The following is an 18,889-nucleotide window of genomic DNA, read 5'->3' as shown; positions in this document are numbered from 1 at the left end:
GCGCGGCCGCCCTGTAGGAGGCGGGCGGCGGCGGCCCCTGAGGCGTGCCGGGAGGGAAGGGGCCGCGGGTGAGGAGAGGAGGGCGCGGAGCTGTCAAGTTGCCGCAGCCCCGAGGGGTCCTCCGTGCCCCGGCGGAGGTCCCGTCAGGGCCGCGGGAGCTGCCGTGAGCGGCCGGGCAGGGCGGGGGGAGCTGCCGGGCGTGCAGCGGGTTTTCCGTGGGGAGTTGTGAAGAGTTGCTTGGGACGGGACGGGACGGGAATGTGGTTGGAACAAGGCTGGTGTGAGCGTTGTTCGGTGTGCTCTTTCCCCAGCAGCGAGGGGGAAGCGTCTTGTTTCTCCGGAAAGCTTAAAAGATGTGGTAGGCAAGTCATGTGTAAGCTGGTTGTTTTTATGGTAGTTCACATGAATAGTTTTGGTAAGCAGCGACCACATGTCATCGTGACTGTTCGTCTCGTAAGGTGGCGCTCTCCAAACCTGTTTCTCTTAATGTCCCTTAACATCACTTCATGCCCAGTGTGTGCGCTGTGTAAAGTCCTCGTTTTCACTAAAGCCCTGCGTGTCTTTCTTTAACAGCTCGATGCTGAACTCTTGGCTGTGCATATCGTTCCCACTGTTCTTCCTGTTGTCCTTTCACTTATTTATTGAAACTAACATTGGCAGTTTCACTAAAGTGGTTTTGGACTCGATTTATTGAGGTCATGTTGTTAGCAGATGGTATTAGATCAGTATTGTTACTCAGTATTCCTTCATTCTTATTCCTGGCAAACAGCTGTTTTCTAGGAAGACAAATCTGCATGCAAACTTGACATTTGTGGGGTTGCTTTTATCCCTTTCCTAGTTATTTGTAGTCTGTGTTAAACTGGTTCTTAGTTGTTCAATTCTCCTGACAGCCTCCTAATGAGATTTTGGCTATCTCGTTCACTACTACAGTTTGTCACTGATAGGACCTTAGAGAACCTGAGTCTTTTGTTTTTCACTGAGTCTGAAATAACGGTGTAGAGTTGTTGTGTCTGTAGTCAGCTATGTTGTTCAAAACTTACGTCCTTTGATAGCAGCTCTGGTTTTTATATATTGTTCAGGTCTGGTGCCTTGTTTCATTAGTTTACTTTAAAAGTTTTCTGTCTTCCTTGCATTTCCCAGTAAAAATGAATGTAAATGATGGCTACAAGTATTTCTGGAGTCAGCAAACATAGTTCTGTGTGAAGTCAGTCTTTCACCTTAAAGTCAGTTTTTCACCTTTGCTGCAAAAACTGGCCAGTGGGAAAAGGTACAAGTCAAATGTATGTGTAGTGCAGTAAGATACTGAATAATGGAGAACTTAAACTTTATTGTAACTCCAGTAATGTATCTCTTCAAATATGATCCTGATGGCTGCTGGAAGAAAGGTATTCAGTGTTGGAAGATGAAGCTCTTAGTGAAATGTCCTGATGCACAAGAGCTTGCAGTTATTCACTCTGCATGTGTTCATGCTGCTTTTAACAGTCTCCTTTATTTTTCTCCTTAAATTTAAGAATTTCATGGACTTTTGCAGTAGAAGCTTTGAAATACAGACCTGACTTCTACCACAGAATTGGTCTCTCTCTTGCACCTTCAAAAGCTAGGTGAAACTGAGGGTTGATGACAGTAATAAGTAAAGCATGTTTAAGTCTTTCCTCTGTTGGGTGTTGCTCTCTTTTTGAGGCAGCCTATGACTGCCTTAATGGGATGGTTACAGAATGCTGAAGACTAGAGGCTTTTATGAGGATTAAAAACAAAGCTTTAGATGTGTGATGAAACCTGTGAGTCTACTTGGGGATCTGGAAGAAGCATGTTGATTAGATATCCTAAAATAAACAGGAGTGAGCATCTCTTAAGGAGCTGTGTTCTGTAGGCACCTGAGAAAAATAACTTTTTGAATTTCCTGCACGTTAACTTTCTTGTAGTTGAGTTTTAAAATTTCAGCAAGACTAATAGAACAGTGGAGATACTTAATGTATTGCGTGGAATGTAGTTTGGTCAACCAGGAACTTTCCTTTCATCAAGATAGGGTAACTCCCAGGTGCTTGGGGAGGATTATAGGAGACAGGTATGTTCAGTGTTGTGCTTCCTCTATTAGACTCTGTAAGAATGTGAGAAACAGCAGTTCAGGAACATCATGAGCGTGAGGCTACACCTAAATAGCATCTGAGTTAATGGTCAGTGAAATTACGGAGCCTTGCCTCAAATCTGTTTATACTTCTGAGCTGCAGCAAGTTTTTCTGTGCAGTACAGAGCATATTCCACTGTTGCACTGTAGTCTCCCTTGCTTACAACTTCCAGATTCTTTGGGCTTGTTCTTGTTTGCTTGGAAAGTTGTTTGAGACCTTAAGCTGCTTCTTCTAGGTTAGGGGAGCCCTACAATAAGAAAATGGATCAGGCAGAGCTGAGTTTTGTTCTAGCCCCATCTTCTGTTCATCATCAGATACCTCAGGGACATGCTAGGTAATGCTCAGGAAAATAAAACCAAGTTAGCTTCAAGCTGCTGTTGTGGTTTGTTTTATTATGAGAAGAAACAGGAACTCTATTCATATTAGTATAGGCAAGATGGAAGTAAGGTGTTAAAGGAACAGAAGTAATTTCTGCTGTGAAACACCAGAATGTCTGGAAAGGCAGTGTTTTTGACATCTCACTAAATAGAACCTAGTTATGCTCTGTTACATGGAACCACAGATCAGTCAGTGGTTTGTTGAGAGCAAGACTGTAGGATGTTGATATTAATGACACACTTCCGCTCAGGACAGACTTGGCTACTCTGCAGGAAGTGGGGTGAATGCTAGGGTATAAAGTCAATGTTTTGACATGTCTGATCACAGACTAGAGATATTTGTCTGTGGAGACATAGAAACAAGAACCAGTGAATTACTTCATGATTTCTAACTCTTAATATTTCAAAACTGAAAGCATTTACAAGGCAAACAAGCTGGATGATATTTTCCTTAAAAATTTATTTGAATAAAATTTAGATATTAAACTTGATTTGAAGATTAATGCTACTTTGTGCATGCATCCTTAAAAGTTAAATCCTTCATGTTAATTCTTATAGAATATTAGTTCTTGTATTAGCCCTTAATAAAAGTTTGTTCTGCTTCATGGTACTTTGTCTCTTAAACTGGGTATTGCTGTTGACTCATAACCACTGTGAATTCTTGCTTGTGAATCTAGGTGTTGTGTGTTCTGTAGTGATCACTTTTAAAATGGGATGATGTCCCTCCTAAATTGGAGTGATGGAACTGAAGGATGATATAAGGAATAGGAGTTACCACGGCAGACAGCTGGGCTCAGGACTGACATGGGGGAAGCTGGGCATTGATGTCAGAGGAGATGGACAGTACAATGTGAGGAAAGAGGAAAGGGTAAAAGATGAAACAGATGTGGAAAACATGTGCTATGATCTTATGGACTATTGGATAATGGAGCGGTGAAAGGAAGGAAAACAGATTATTTTTAGTACTTTAATAAAACTGTAGTAAATATCTCCTCTGGGTTGTATGATACAACATGGGATTAGGCTTGTTTGACCAAGACAGAATCTTTCAGAAAATACAAAGAGTGCATTGTGTTTTGTTTCTGAATACAAACTGTATGCTAGGCATACACACAGGTATTTCCTCTTTTGCATGAAGTTCCAGTGGAACTGTTAGAAGTTTGATTTATTTTACTCATCAATACTTTATTTGCTTGTAGGAGCACCACAACCAACTTACAAAAATTTCAGTCTACAGTTTGACTTTTACAACAGACAAAGATAAATGTATAGTTAAGAAAACTATCTCAGACCTCTGTTGCCTTTCAGTGAAGTATAAGTAAAAAAGAAAGGAATGTTCACAGTAAGCCTCGCCGTGGTGTAGAGCTTCCCAGTGCAGAGATTTCTTGTGGAACACTGTATAACATTAAAATAGCTTGTGTTCTCATAGCACTGCTGTTTGCTGTCAGCCTTGAAAGAATGTGTTTCAGACAGCACTCTTGATATGAAGAAGAGATAACTTGTTCCTTCATTACTTGAATCTAATAAGCAATGTTTTTTTCCCCCAGTATGTTTACTAAAAATCTGTTTTTTATTTTTGGAATTACCTCTAGCACAAATGTCCAGCTATGACTAAGTGATGGTTGGGTTCAAAGTTTACAGCATATGGTTTGCTGCAGCAGATATCCATGGGCTCCCTGATGAGAGTGGTGAGCAACACCCAGCATCAATAGACCTATATACATCTTCTGTAACACTGATTAAAAAAAAAATACCCTGAAAAGATCTGGATTTGGCATCCAGGGAATGTTTTCCACTTTTTACTCATTTTCTGGGTATAGTTGTTTACTTCCCTGCTGAGTGGGAGATGAGAAATTGCTCTCAATTGTGGTAAGGTTCTAGGACAAAAAACAGGACTCATTTGGGATCCCTCTCCTGCCCTAACTTTCAAGACCCTATTAATATAGCTTAACTGCTACTTGACCTGACTGCATTTAACTTCATGATGTCTCACAAGTGGTGGCTCTCTAAGGCTTCAGCACTTGAGGAAAGACAAGTCTCCCTAGACAAACTTGGGGAATATATTTTGGGGGTAGAGCTGAATGTAGTCTTTGGGTATTGCAAACTGTGCAGTTATTCCCTATACTCAGGTAAAAGCCAAGAAGAAGAGGTTTTCCTTTAGGAAAACAGTGCCTTTATTGAGCCAGAGATCTGTAAGCAGCATGGTGTCTCCCTTCCTTGGCAATTGCAGGTTTCATAGTGGAATCAGCTGACATTCATAGAATCCTAGCATGGTTTGGGTTGGAAGGGACCGTAAAGTTCATACAGTTCCAACCTCTTGCCATGGATATAGACACCTTCCACAAGACAAGGTTGCTCCAAACCCCGTCCAGCCTGGCCTTGAACACTGCCAGGGATGGGGCAGCCACAGCTTCTCTGGGCAGCCTGTGCCAGGGCCTCACCACCCTTTACAGTAAAGAACTTCCTAATATTTAACCTAAATCTCCCCTCTTTCAGTTTAAAGCCATTCTCCCTTGTCTGGCCCTACAGACTCTTGTAAAAAGTCCCTCTCCAGGTTTCTGGTAGCCCCTTCAGGCATTGGAAGCTGCTTTAAGGTCTCCCTGGAGCCTTCTCTTCTCCAGGCTGAACAAGCCAAACTGTCTCCGTTTGTCTCCTTACCCAAAGGTGCTCCAGCCCTCAGTGTCTTCATGCCTCTTCTGGACTTAGTCAAGCAGGTCCGTATCTTTCTTGGGTCTCCAGAATTGAGTGTAGTACTCCAGGTGATAACATCATGTGAGTGGAGTAGAGTTGGTTTGAACTAACAAGAAGAATGGTGCGTTATGAAACAGTACGGTGTGACACATCATCAGCCTGCAATTTTGGTATGATTTGGTACTCTGTAGTGTTACAATTGATAATAATGGGGTGTTGCTGTATTGCCTACCATTGTTTGACAGCCTGTAAATAGGAAAGTGCACAACTGCGAAGCATTTCTGAGAAAGAAGTTTTTATGAACCTTCAGCAAAGTTGAGGTCTTTCTTTCTGTAACTTCAGAGGCAATCCAAAATCCAAATTTTCCTCATTTGTGTGGTGTTGTATTCACATCTGCTTTTAGCTGTTGGCTGGTAGTGGTGCTTCCTATGTTGTATCTTCAATAAGAAGTGCCAACATGCTGCTTGAGGCATTCAGAACAGGGAAGCTACAGATGAAGAATTATCTAGAGGTGTGTATGGCTTTCGGTTGGTCATACATGGAAAGCACTTACATGATTAACTTCAACAAATGGTCAGAAGGTGACCTTTCCTGAGGTCTGAGTAGATCTAACGGCTTGTGGAAAGGGACAGACTTACTTCTGGTGCTTCCCTTTCTTTTGTTTCTGTGCTCATCTGACCTGTTGATGAGCCAATTCTGCTAACAATAGGCAGTAACAACAAAACCAAATGTAGCACAAAGTCAGATTTTTCCAGCTGATCTTACAAATGGAATTACCTCACCATGTAGTCAGACAAACCCAGGGATAAAAGGGGTGGGTGAGTGAGTATGATCTGTGTGGCTGAATAAAGGAGTGTTGAGAAGGATGCATTTTAGTCTTCAGGCTCTTAAAGTAATCCGAAGATCTGTGTTGCCCCCAAACTGAAATCTATTAGAACAATAAGGTTGAAACACAGTGGAAATGTTAGCTAAGTTTACGAGTTTCCACACAGCTTGCACTGTATCAGGGCAAGTTAACAACTTTTCTTCATGAAGATCTTTGCATCCTTTTTTTAAAGGAACAAATGCAAAATGTGATGTTAGTGACATTAGTAGAATTTAATGTATTTTAATATCTTCCCTTAGAAAATGAGCAGCATGGATTCTTCAGCAATGTTCATGGCTCACATTCTGGCTATTCAAAGTGCATATTTATGAGTTGTATTTAAAATATGGTTTCGTTACAGGAACATAAATTCTGACTTTCAAACAGAAGTATTCTGGAGTCTTGGCTTTTGGAAGCTGTCGTATGCTATAGGAATTATGCATATAGTAAGCACTTCAAGGCCTGTGGGTTTTGTCAACAGAGTGAAACTGGATATTACAAGCTGATCTCTGTGTTTGACTGAGGTCTCTATGCTGCTGCTGCTACTATAGGATTTAATTAAAATTCTAATTCCTTTCAGAAGATAACCAATTTAGCTTGTAACCAAAACCCAAACCACTTGTTTGAAATTATTTGCCTCTGTGATATCAGCTATGAAAGCTTCATTGTATTTTAACAAATGGGTGTAAGCTCAAAGAACTTACTTGGAGTAAATTTTTTTTTTCCTCAGGTCTTATCTACCAACACTGCATAAACTGGTACTCATGGCAATAAGTACAGACATTCAAGCAGTATGTACACATAAGCAGTAGTTGTTACATGCCTTATATCTTCCGAAGTGAAAGTTACTGGAAAAGCACCTAGTTAGTATACTGCTTTACTGTTCTCTAGCAGTGATTGTTGGCGTTTAGTTTGTGAGCAAATAGTGTTGCATTTAGTTGCCCAAAAATAATGACAGTAGAAGGCATACTAATAAAGGCACTAGTAAACCCAGTTTAGCTTAGAGCTTTGGTTTTACTTGGAGCTATCAGTGGTGAAAAGGCACAGTGGTAAACCTGTATGTATTTCTTTGAAGGCAGCAGTGTTCAGCTTGAGCTGTGTTTGCATAGTAGTTTATTTAGCTGCCAAGCATGGACTTTGATTAAAATTCACAATATCCAAACTTTGAAGTCCAAGGCAGTAAATTGTTTTGGTTTCTGCATTAGCTGCCAGCTGTAGCTACAGATTTCTTTCTTCACACTACCTCCTCTTTCATTTTATAACCTTTGACTCTTTTCAACCTGTCTTGAATGTTTCTGCCGTTCTCATGACATGGTTTCCTGGTGGTTTTAGTTTTGCTGTGCAGCCTGCAAGCTTTGTTTTGGGTCTTCTGAGTGATGGAGAGCAACTGAATGGGAAAGGGGGATTATTTTTATGCTCACAAGAGCCTTTGTTTCTTTGTGTTTAATCCAGCAAACCTGTTATTGCTTATGTCTCCTTTCTTGCCTCGATTTGCAATATCTGACTCCCAGTGTTGGTGGCAAACTAAAATTACTGTGCTTACTGCTGTGGCCCCAAGGGGGCTTCCAGTTAACTAATAGTTTTCCAGAAAGACTTCAATGCATGTAAAGGCATTACTAGACTTGGAGAAGGAAGTTCTGAACTGGCTGAGCAGGAAGGGTGTAGCATGTCCTTTAGTTTAATAATCTTTCAGCTGGAGATTTTAGCTCAACTATCAGTGCCTTAAGAGTAGAGTAAGTGGTACTGAGAACTTAAGTTTGTTTTGTGGAATTTGTGTCCAAACTAAAGGATATCCTGTGGCTGGTTTTACCTCTTGACTCTGAGATTCTGAAATACCTTTCCCTATAATCTTGGTAATTTCCCTATAATCTAGTAACTTTTGTACTTTGACTCCAATAATATGTGTAAGAAAATAAAAAAGTTAGTAAAAGATGAAGCTTGAAAAACTGTGAAGGATACCTTAGAAACAAATACTAAGTGTGGAAAAGCTTAAGAACAAACTCTGGGAGATGGTGTTGTAATACTAAGTTTATGCTTATTTATGTGTGCTGAGAGAATTTAAGAATTACTGGGAATGCTTTATTTCTGTCAGTTACTCACACACAATGCATTTCCTATTTATGTGCGCAGCTGCATATAACTGACACTGTAGGTATCAAACCACTGACTTAAATGTTTAGGTAGTAGTCTACTGACCTGCAGTGGAAGGAACACATTGCAAAATTATTTCCTTAATTTAGGAAGTTTTTCCTTTGTTTTAGTTTGCTTAGTTTCTAGAATATGAGGAATTTAAGTGGGAAGATGCTGTTATGTACAGCATGTGTTGAAGGTACAGTCTTTGCAAAGTAATAATTACATTTTCTCTCTTTAGGAAGTACATGTAAAGGAACCCATAGAAAAAGAAGTAAATCCTCACTTATTACCAGGTAACTGCTGTATATTGTATTATTACAATTAAAGAATAAAAAATCAGTGAAGTAAACGGTATTTAAATATTTCAATGTCTGCAGCAAATACTTAAGTGACATCAGTGCCTCAGGTAGTAAAATAGGTTTGGTGTAACATGGGTTACTCCATAGGGTGGTGTTTCAATGTGAGTTGAATGTTTCAAGTATCTGTATCTACAGTAATGTTGAAAAACTATATATTTGAATGTTTGAGTATAGCATTTTCAAGTAAGTTGCATATGGAGAACTGTCTATGCTTCAGTCAGCCCTCTTCTTAGAAGGTAAATTCAGGCAGTTTTGTGTTTTGTTGGGGTGGTTTTGGATACTGAAGGCCAGTAACTAGCGGAAACTTTCTAGTTGCTTTGCTTCTACTATGAGTTACATAAACTTTTTGATGCCTCATTCACTGTTAAGATTTTTGTTTTGGGTTGGTTTTTTTTTCTGATTTACAATTCTTTATTTTAAAAAATGTTTTCAAAGATGAGGAAAGATGATGTTACTAAGATAAAATACAAGTAAAAGTTTATAACAAGCTAGTATTGTTATGTTGTTTGTTTGGTTTTGTAATAGGAAAGACCAAGAGACTGTCTGATTAAACCTCCTAGAATCTGGTTTTAATTTCTTAAAATTGAAGTTCACTTCCTGTTAACTTAAAGATTAGAACTGCAGACTTGTGTTTGAGAAATTTAATATATCCCTGGGACCTGTAAAATAAGCAATATCTCCAGTCAAAGCTATGAAAAACTAACTGTGATAAAGTTGTAATAATAAAATCAAATGTTTCAGCATTTTTAGAGCTTAACAGTAACGAAAATTGGAACAATTCTAAACTTGTTTGACTGTATAAACTCTTTTTGGTGGGGTTTGGGTTTTTTTTTTGAGTACACATTCATATAACTCGTCTTTGCAACTCCATGTGTTGCTCTCCTGCCACTTTGAGCAGCCCATGGTAGAGATATATCTGTTTACAGAACTAAGTCTTTGCAGTTGAACAGTGTTCAGTAATTCAGTAATACTAATAACCTGGAAGGCTTTCAAGGTACAGATTCCAAGAGCTGTCTCTTAATCTTTTTGTGTAACAGTGATGGAATATTTTCTCATGTGAGAAGCTGTGAGGAAGTTAGCGCTGAATTTAAGATAACAGTTTAAATAATTCAATTGTAAATGTCAGTTACGTTTCAAATCAGTGTTTCTTTTGTACAGGGGAACTGCTGCTTTGTGAGGCAAGCACAGTATATAAATATATACAAGAAGATGGCTCAAACCGTGGCACCTATGGGAAACTCGTGTGCACAAACTTCAAGATTGCTTTCCTTGATGATTCTGCTTCAGATGATAATGTAGGAAGACAAGTCTTCTAATTATGACCAAATAGGCTCTGAAGACATGTAGTATCTCTGACTAAATATTCCTTATATAAGGATACAGAATGAATATAGCTTTTAAAAACAGTTTTAATGGGTGCAGATTAATTTTAATGGTCTGCATCCACTTGATCTATGCAGATCCTTCCTCAAACTATCATGACTATTTAAGTAAAAACAGTGCAAGCCTGTATTAGACATATTTTATATAACTTTGTATCCTATGCATTGGTAATTTTGTGAAGATTAAGTTAAAAGAATGGTTTTGAAAAGTAATGGTCTGTTTAAACCTGATTTCTGATTGCTTGTCTATCACAAACTGCAGAAGTGTGAATGTTGTACAGTATGCATCTGAATTTAGGCTATATCTGCAAAACCATTTCAGGGCTACACAAGACTCGGTAAACTCTTACTCAGTGGAAATGCTGTATTTAACTGTTTGTGTGGCTCAGTAAAGCTCTGAATTATTCCATCCAAAGTCAGGGGTTGACTGCAAAAAATTAAAATTCAGATACTGTTGAGCTGTCAAACATTAAAAAGTTAAAAAGTTGCCAAGTCTTAAAGTGAATTAAATGTTGTTTTGTTTAGGTGCTCAAAGAGAGCTCTCATAGGGGACTGGTAATGCCACACCTTTTTTTGATGTACTTAAGTATCTGAAACAGTCTGGTCCATTTAGGTGATAAAAGTGAAGGAAAGCCTAGAATATGGCTCTCAAGTTCGATATGATCTTAACAGTGAAGAAGAAAGTGATTTGATCGTAGTTGGAAGTTTCTTGACGTAAAGTTTTAGGGAGATTAAATGTTACACTAGGGCTTCAGCAGCTAAATACAGATTTTTGGACCTGCAGAGCCCTTTTTACAGATCACATGAGATTTGTGCTAATGTTGATAGTAAAGTTGACCATGGTAATTTCTGTTCCATCACTAATTTTAAGTCTTGGGTTTATAGCACGTTAAGTCAACTGTATTTCACTTAACAGAAGTTCAGTATTAGCTATCTGTTTCAGAGTATTACAGATGTGGAAATATCTTGAATGTGGTTGAATCTGTTCACAGCTGTCTTCGTGTAAAATGTAATTTGCTGATGTAGTGTACATCAACCTTCTGGTAATAATACATGTATAACAATAATAGATAATGTAACGATGTTTAATTGTGGCATCACTCAAATGCCATTTTTAAACTCTGAACTCAGGGAATTCTGAAAGTGAGTGGAGCCCCAAATTACTTAGTTTACCAAAATAGTAGATAAAATAATTTACCCACTCATAAATATGGCTGTTATGGTGTAATATTCTTGGGATACTTGTTCTTTGAAGAGATTTTCTATTTCCTGCCAGGTTCTCATAGCAAGGAAACTTGTCATAAAAGGGCTTGGATTACATCAAGTTACTTTTTTTCCTGTTTACTGCTATGATTCTAGTTTGAAAAGCAACTCTCAATACAAATTTATGCTTTGAAGCTATTTGAAAAATGAAACTCTCTACATTTCAGCATGGCTGAGACAAAACTGGATCTGCAGTTTATAAACTATGCCTATGTGTAACCTGCATCTGTTGGTATTTTAACAACTGTTCTTCAGTGTTCTGCCTTAGCAGCTTGTAAAATAAGTAGTTCTGACATTAAAATACGTTCTGAACACATCATGCACTTGTGTTTAAGGTGCTACTGTTTAGTATTACGACATTTCTAAGAACTTTTTTCATGTTCTAGGAGCCGCAATTTAAGAATAAGATTGTCGGAGAAAATGACATAACCCTGCAATGTGTAGATCAAATCTATGGAGGTAAGTCAGCTTTCTCCTCTTGTTTTAACGTGCCTCAGACTTCTAAGCGTCTTGTAGTCTTGTGCTGTTTGTACATGTACTTCCTTATTAGAAATCTGATTGAGTGGACATGGCGGGGACCAGGATTGGGTAGTCTAGTAAAGACAGATTCAGATATATTTGACAAAATGACAGATAAGAGATATAGAAAACTGAGTCTTATCCCTAACGCTTCTTAAAGCTACATTTTTATTATCTTGTCGGGATAGACAATACCTTCAAAATGCCATGCTTTGAAGAAGAGTGTACTGTGGAAAGTCTCTGATTAAGGTTGGTACACAAGGATCTTCCAGTGTGTTGACTAATCCTATAAGTATGGAGATGTTCATTTCATTTGAGCAATAGCACTGCAGAGCAGTACAGATAGCAAATTCCCAAACAATGCTTTGTTTGTTTAAAGGAGCTTTGTTTTACGAGATTCATGGTTTCTTCAAAATAACAAAGAAGATAGAAAATGAGGTTTTAATTTATAATTAAATTGGTGAATGTTTTGCAACAGGGTTTACAGATATGCCTGTATTGCTAAAAAAGCTAAATGAGAATGGGGCTGGTCATTTGTAATTAGTAGCAAAGGCTTTATTGAGAAGCCTGACCTTGGACAGGTGTCAGAGTATTTAGAATATGTATGAATGGTGGTGTGGATTTGTGAAGGAGAGAGACTGGTGAAAACTGGTTATAAGACACTGTTTAATCTTGTATACAGTGGCCTAGCTGGCAGCAGTTGAAGTTCTGAAATTATATATACTCAAACAGAAGTGAACAAAGGGCTCTCCTGGGGACTTATTTTTTTTTTAAGCCACCACAAAGTAAGTAGTTTTTAGGAACCTGGAAAGATCTCAGTTTGACTTTCCTTTGGGAAGAAGTACTAAAATATGTTCTTTGTGCATCTCAGAACTTTGAACTTACTATACAGTCAGGATGTGAACACAAATAATCACTCAGCAGCTGGCTTGTTGAAAGTTTGTTTTCTACCTTGCAGGAAGTACCTTGAGTTGGTTTAAGAAAAATAAAGTATATTAGCACAGGAGCTTGTGTGTTATAGGGTGTATGTTTTTACTTGTTAACACTTGGGCTTGAATTAGTTTCTTTTAAAATTTGAAGAGTCAAGCAGGGGTAGCTTTATCAACAGATAATCTTTCTGGTATTTACTTAGACTTTTTAATTTTGCAGTTTATGATGAGAAAAAGAAACTTCTAAGTGGACAACTGAGAAAATACCCAGAGAAGTTAATTATCTACTGTAAAGACCTTAGGGTATTTAATTTCTGTCTGAGATACACAAAAGAAGAGGAAGTGAAAAGAGTAAGTGTAGTAACTTAATTTTTCTTTCTTAAGCTTGGTGTTGAGCGTTTAGTTGTGAGGGTAAGGGAAGGATGAAATTCATTGAGAGATCCATTAATGTATTTTCTGATCATTCCCAATTGAGAGAAAAAAAGGCTGATTTCTAGCTGACCTTCCTCATTAAAGATTGTTATGTATAGCAGCTAAAGATCGGATGCACTGGCTTATTGAAGAAAATGGGAGTACTATATGAAATCAGCTCAGGCAAATTTGTGAAGCTCTTCTCTTTGTGATATATAACCTTATTATTTTAGACTTCAGCATTTTTCACGTGAAAACAGTTAGTTTCCTGTTAACTAGAGTCCTTTTGACAGGTTAATTTGAGCTCCAAACTAGGAGTCTATTGCCTGTATTTAAATAATGATCATTTGGAAGCTAAACATGTATAATAATACTTGCTGTTAAGCCACGTAGGTATAGTATCTTGCAGGCAGCAGAGACAGTTTTCTAAAAATCAGTTTTCAGCTGTTGGGAATAGAACCCATTGAACAGTTTTGTTTAAAACTGGACTGGTAAAAAGGTTGGTTTTTTTTTTTTATGTTGATAGTCTTGACCTGGTTTTGGATGCTAATTTTTGGTCCTTTCCTAGATTGTCAGTGGTATACTTCACCATAGCCAGACTCCTAAGCTGCTTAAACGCTTGTTTCTGTTTTCTTATGCATCAGCTGCCCCCAAAACCACAGGTAAACGTTTTTTCTATTTTTGATTTGTCTTTGTTGCATACTGTAAGTTCCTTAAGCAGTCTGGAATGCTTATTAGCTGAGTTTGTGACTCTGCTCTGCTGGCAGATGGCCCTCAGAAGGTTGATTTTTTTGTTGCTATACATTGTTGGATGTGTCGCTAAAAATCTCTTAATTTCTGCTGTTGGTTTCTGTGTCCTTCAATGTAGTTACACAGAAGCTTTCCAAGCAAGAGTAGCATGACTGGATTGAAAGCTTACATATGTGCAAATGTGTTTCATGTGCCTCCGACTGGAGTCGGAGCTTCTTTCTCATCTAGGAAATGTTTTGCTTATTTTATCAGAGTGGTTTTTTTGTACTTACTGTTGAAGTGAACCAAATGTCTTGCTCTTAATTATTAAATTATTACATTTTCAGTGGCATCTGACAAAGTATTTCCCTGTTTGCTCTTATTTGCAAGTGATCTGCTTCTCCTAGGCAACTGCAAAAAAAAGCACATAGGTTTGCGTAGCAAGATTTCATTAGACATTTGACTTCCTCTTATAGCTAACTTATTACATAATCTTCCCACTTAATCAATCTTGGCTGAGTAGTATAGTAAGCTGCAAAATTTAAGATAAAAAGTTGTCAGTGCACTTTCTAGCATTTCAAAGTTCAGACTTTAACCAAAGTAATAGCAATATGTTGAATTAAGAACCTGTTTCATAATTCACCAGGAACACCTATTCCTTTCACAAAGAGAAGTTTTGATGTACCCAAATTATTAATCAGACATTTATCAAAATATGTCAAGGGATTACAGAACCATTGAGGTTAAAATAAATGTGTGGAGATCATATAGTCATGTTCCTGTCCATCTGCACCTCTTTAGAGTAGGAGTAACTGTGGCAAACTTGCCAAGACATGTTCAGTTGAGTTTTGAACACCTCCAAGGAAGGAGACTCCACAACCTTTCCAGACAGCCTGTTTCATTATTTGACTGTCCTCATGGTGAGAAAGCATATGTTTAAATGGGATTTGCTGTACTTCAGCTTGTGCACGATGCCTTTTGTCATGTCACTGAATACAGCTGAATCTAGATCAATCTTCTTTATTCTCCTCCCCTGCTTACACCCCCAGTCAGGTGTTTATACACACTGAAAAGATTTATTGGCCCTCTGTGCCCTTGCTAAGCCTTCTCTCCTCCAGGCTGAATGATCATAGGTCTCAGTCTTTCCTTGTACCAAGTGCTTCCAGCCCTTTGATGATGGTAATGGGCTTACTCTGTACTTGGTCCAGCAAAGTCTGTGCCTGTCTTGTGCTGGGGAGCCCAGCCCTGGACACAGCGCTTCAGGCAAGGTCTTGCCAGTGCTGATCTGAGAGCAACAATCACCTCATTCAACCTGCAGGCAATGGTTTTCGTAATGCAGCCCAAGAATTCATTGTCTGCCTTTGCTGCATGGGCATATTGCTGGCTCAGGTAGTTCCTGCAGCCTTCATTTGTAACTGGTTTTCGGTTTGAACTACAAATGTCAGAAAGGCTGTAAGCTTTTTCAGGTATAAAGTGAATGTGGGAGAAGCCTAGTCTTAATGGAATTGAAGTGTTGTGCCAAAATTCTTTCATAGTTTAATAACTATCTTCAATAAAAATTGCCTAGTTTCACTCTTTATAAAGGTGTTACAGGACAAACGAAGTAGAGTTTAGAAATTGGTGTTTATGCCTTTTAAGGCCTGATACTCCTAAAATCTTAAGTTGTCCCCTAGAGCTCATTAATAATACTTGGTTTCCAGCTATAAATTTTTCATCTACTTTATCTTGTTGAGGTGGAAAGTTTCAACTTGCCATTGTACCTTCTGTGGAAATTCTAACTCTGTTTGATATTTCCGTGTTAGCTGATGTTGCAGGAAACTTAATTATGATGGGTGTCTAAAACAATTGCACTTACTCCATAAATTATATGTCTATTATACAAGATCTGAGGCTAAATCAGCCTTCTGTTGTAATTCTTGCTGAGGTGGCTAAATAGAAATACAGAAATTATCAGCTGAAATGATTGAGACTTAAATTGCTGTAGTCAATTTTCTTCTCTTATCAAGTGCCTGAAATGTTCTATTCAGTGCAAAATTCCTATCCATGATAAAAGAATGAACTTTAAATGAAATGCAATACCTGAATTGCAGAAGGGCTTTTGGTATGATTACTTATTCTACATTTAAGTCTATTAGATGCCAGTCAGCTGCACTAGTATACAGTGGCATTTGCTGCTCAGCATCCAGGGTTTTAGGCTGGAAGTGAAGACAACCTCAACTGTATTAAAGTTCTTTAAGAACAGTAGGAGAAACTGTTCCTAAATTTTTTTGTTAAAGTGGTATTTGACAGAAAGAAAAGCTGTTAAAGGTCAGACAGAAGCAGTGTGTTATACAAAGGCGTTTTGAGTTGGCTTTCTGTACATAAGAGGTCTTGCTTGCTTATCTTAATGAAAAATAGTTGATATAGGAATGCTTTCTTTTTAGATTTCCTGATAGTCTGCAAAGTTAACATTTTTATATCTGATAGATGGAAGAAACCAAACTGTAATGTTTGATACTCTTGAGGACTGGCGTGATGAGTTGGAGCGGACCAAAGGGAATGTGAAATACAAAGTAGTGACTACCAATGAAGGCTACAGAGTCTCTGAAAAGTAAGCTTGCCCTGGTTAATTGTGAGCTTTGGATATAAGTCTCATTAAGATTTGAAAAAATCAGTGCTACCTTTGAGCATTGTACAACTGTTTAGGGGTTTTTTTCTTTTAGGATCTGGTTTCCATTTTGATTTATGGGATACTTTTGATTTGGGACCTGAGGAGATGATCTTACACAACCCCTCTTCCAGCAGGGTTAACTTCAACATCAGGTCAGGCTGTTCAGGAATAGAAAATACGTAGGTTTGGTACCTACACTTCTGTCCTACTTACTGGTTAGGATGACATTTTCTCAGTCATGTACCTTTACTCTGGTAAAATTTAAGTTAGATGCACTTGAGACTTTCTGTTTTACCTGTGGGACCTAGTGGGGGAAAAAATGGTTTAAAGCATGTCTGCAGAATGGGCTGGTGGAAGTTGTGTTGCCTTTAGTAGAAAGTTAGAGATGTATGCTTCTACCAGTTCAGCTAGTAGCACCTGTTGGTGAACCTATTAGGATGTATACAAGGCATTGTGTACTCCTGTTTAGTAGTCCGATCCTGAAAGGCTACAAAGACCTTGGCAATAAAGACAAACTTTCACTGGAGTCTTAAATATTTATTGTACAGCTGTCTTGAGAGACCCAAGCTGAGGTTAAGTACTTATCTTTGTTTCTTTTCTGGGCCTTGAACATTAGTAGTGTTGGTTAATATTGGAAATTCATAATAAAATTATATTCTTTTAATTGTGATGTGAATGGCTTAGAAGGCATGGAAACAGAACTAGTTCTCTAAAAAGGAAGCTTTTTGAAAAACCAAGTGAGAGAACTGAGGTGGTATTAACAGCCAATGTTACAATTAAATGTAGGGCTTAATTGCAGGCTTGGAAAGACTGCAATTTAGTGGGTAATGTTGCAGTGAAAATAATAAAGAGCTCAAGACTGGAAGAAACCGTATCCAGCTGAAAGTAAAGGGAGGGTGTTGAGGACAATATAATTATATTGCAGGAAAGATTATTGTAGTAGTAAGGTGAATATATAATTAATGTGGGCTAGAACACTCATCAGTGAAATGAACTTTGAGGTTGTTCTTTGTTCAGTTCTTAAGTGCAAAAAATCTTCTCTGTTGTCTTAGGCTGCCTTTGTATTTTGTTGTTCCCATATGTGTTTCTGAAGAAAGTATCTTGAAGTATGAAGGCAGAGGCATTCCTGTAAGTATATATGTGTGGCTGAGGGTAAGAAATCTTATTGAGAAGACAAAATTCCAACTAGCATTTTGGATATTGGTGCATGTTATTTTCAAAGCTTGTTTTCTATAACTCACACATACCTAGTCATCTATAGAAGGGGAAACAGATGATGGGAGAAGTACTCAAAGTAGCCTGTATTCTCTTAAGCAGTACAGAACAAAACTTACATATGGTTCACAGTGTACATTTACTTATCAGATGTCTGGTGTCCTATAGTCTACATATACTGGTAGTCTTTCTATCCATCAGCCTGTTTTTCATTAGAGTGGTTACTGATTGGCATCTAGCTGGGGCAGGATGTAGGGCTTCAAATGCTGTTTGAATACTGAGGTGAAGACCATGCATGTACAGGTAGAGCTGAATACTTCTAGTTATGTAGCTTGGGTGATGATAAGTACTGTAGCTGTGATGATGCATCACTTTTTCAAAGCCAAGTGGCCTAATTGAAAAACTAGCTCTACCAGTTTCAACAGAAAATTAAGTTAAATACATTGTTTTGCACCTCATAGTAGACTGGCTTTGCCTTTCTGCCTGGTACCAGAGTTCAAGAACCAGTAAAGCAGAGTAGATGGAAACAAGGAGCAAAGCAACTTCACTTATGAGGGCTTACATTGGTTGTGGCATGTCCATCAAATTTGCCAAGAAAAACAATGTTCTCTTCATGCATTTAAATTAATTGGCCCATGGAGTAGATAGTGCTCTACTGTTCTGCCTAAGGTGTCCTTTAGGATAGTGAAACTCAAAATAGTTTGATTCACTTGTTCTCAGTAGTCAACCAGGCAAATTACAGTGGCTGTTACACAGAAATGGAAGCAATTCTTTAACTGCATTTTGCATTCATGGGATCATAGAGTAGTTTGGTTTGGAAAGGACCTTTAAAGGCTGTCTACTGTAACTATGTAACTGTAACTATGCAATCTTATTCAGTTGTAAAAAGTTCAGCATCTTATTTCCTGTGCCTAGATGACCCCTTATGCATGACTTGTGGAAAAGCATGACAGTGTATTTGTTATGAGTTATCTCAAGGCTGAACTATAAGAAAAACACAACTATATCTACGTGGAGAAACTGATGGCTAATATAAGAGTTATTTCTAAAAGCCATCTTGCTATGGCTTATCTTTCACATAATTTGGCCATAAATGTTATGATCAATTTGTTTTTTTTTCCTATGAGAACAGTAGAGGAAGTAATGTTCGGCTATAATCTTGCACTGTATATTTACCTGTTCATGTGTAAAGCTCAACTTAAAACTTCCAAGTGATAACACCATACCGAGGCATGCCTGT

The 18,889-nt window shown here is 38.1% G+C and overlaps 1 protein-coding gene across 1 annotated transcript in view; it reads left to right on the top strand.

Moving 5' to 3' along the window:
• The first annotated feature begins 3,242 nt into the window (after positions 1-3,242).
• Positions 3,243-18,889, top strand: part of MTMR12 (myotubularin related protein 12) — a 30,064-nt gene continuing 14,417 nt past the window's right edge. Inside the window, 8 exon segments of the mRNA XM_057431239.1 lie at positions 3,243-3,371; positions 8,377-8,485; positions 9,710-9,846; positions 11,583-11,655; positions 12,865-12,995; positions 13,624-13,717; positions 16,251-16,374; positions 17,487-17,562. Of these exon segments, the coding sequence (XP_057287222.1) occupies positions 3,243-3,371; positions 8,377-8,485; positions 9,710-9,846; positions 11,583-11,655; positions 12,865-12,995; positions 13,624-13,717; positions 16,251-16,374; positions 17,487-17,562 (873 nt within the window).

Source organism: Pezoporus wallicus, unplaced genomic scaffold (genome assembly GCF_028554395.1).
Source record: "Pezoporus wallicus isolate ANWC-B61680 ecotype Strahan unplaced genomic scaffold, APGP_CSIRO_Pwel_v1 contig_12129, whole genome shotgun sequence".
Taxonomy (NCBI): domain Eukaryota; kingdom Metazoa; phylum Chordata; class Aves; order Psittaciformes; family Psittacidae; genus Pezoporus; species Pezoporus wallicus.
The sequence above is the reverse complement of the archived record's forward strand: the minus strand, read 5'-3'. Positions and strand labels throughout refer to the sequence as shown.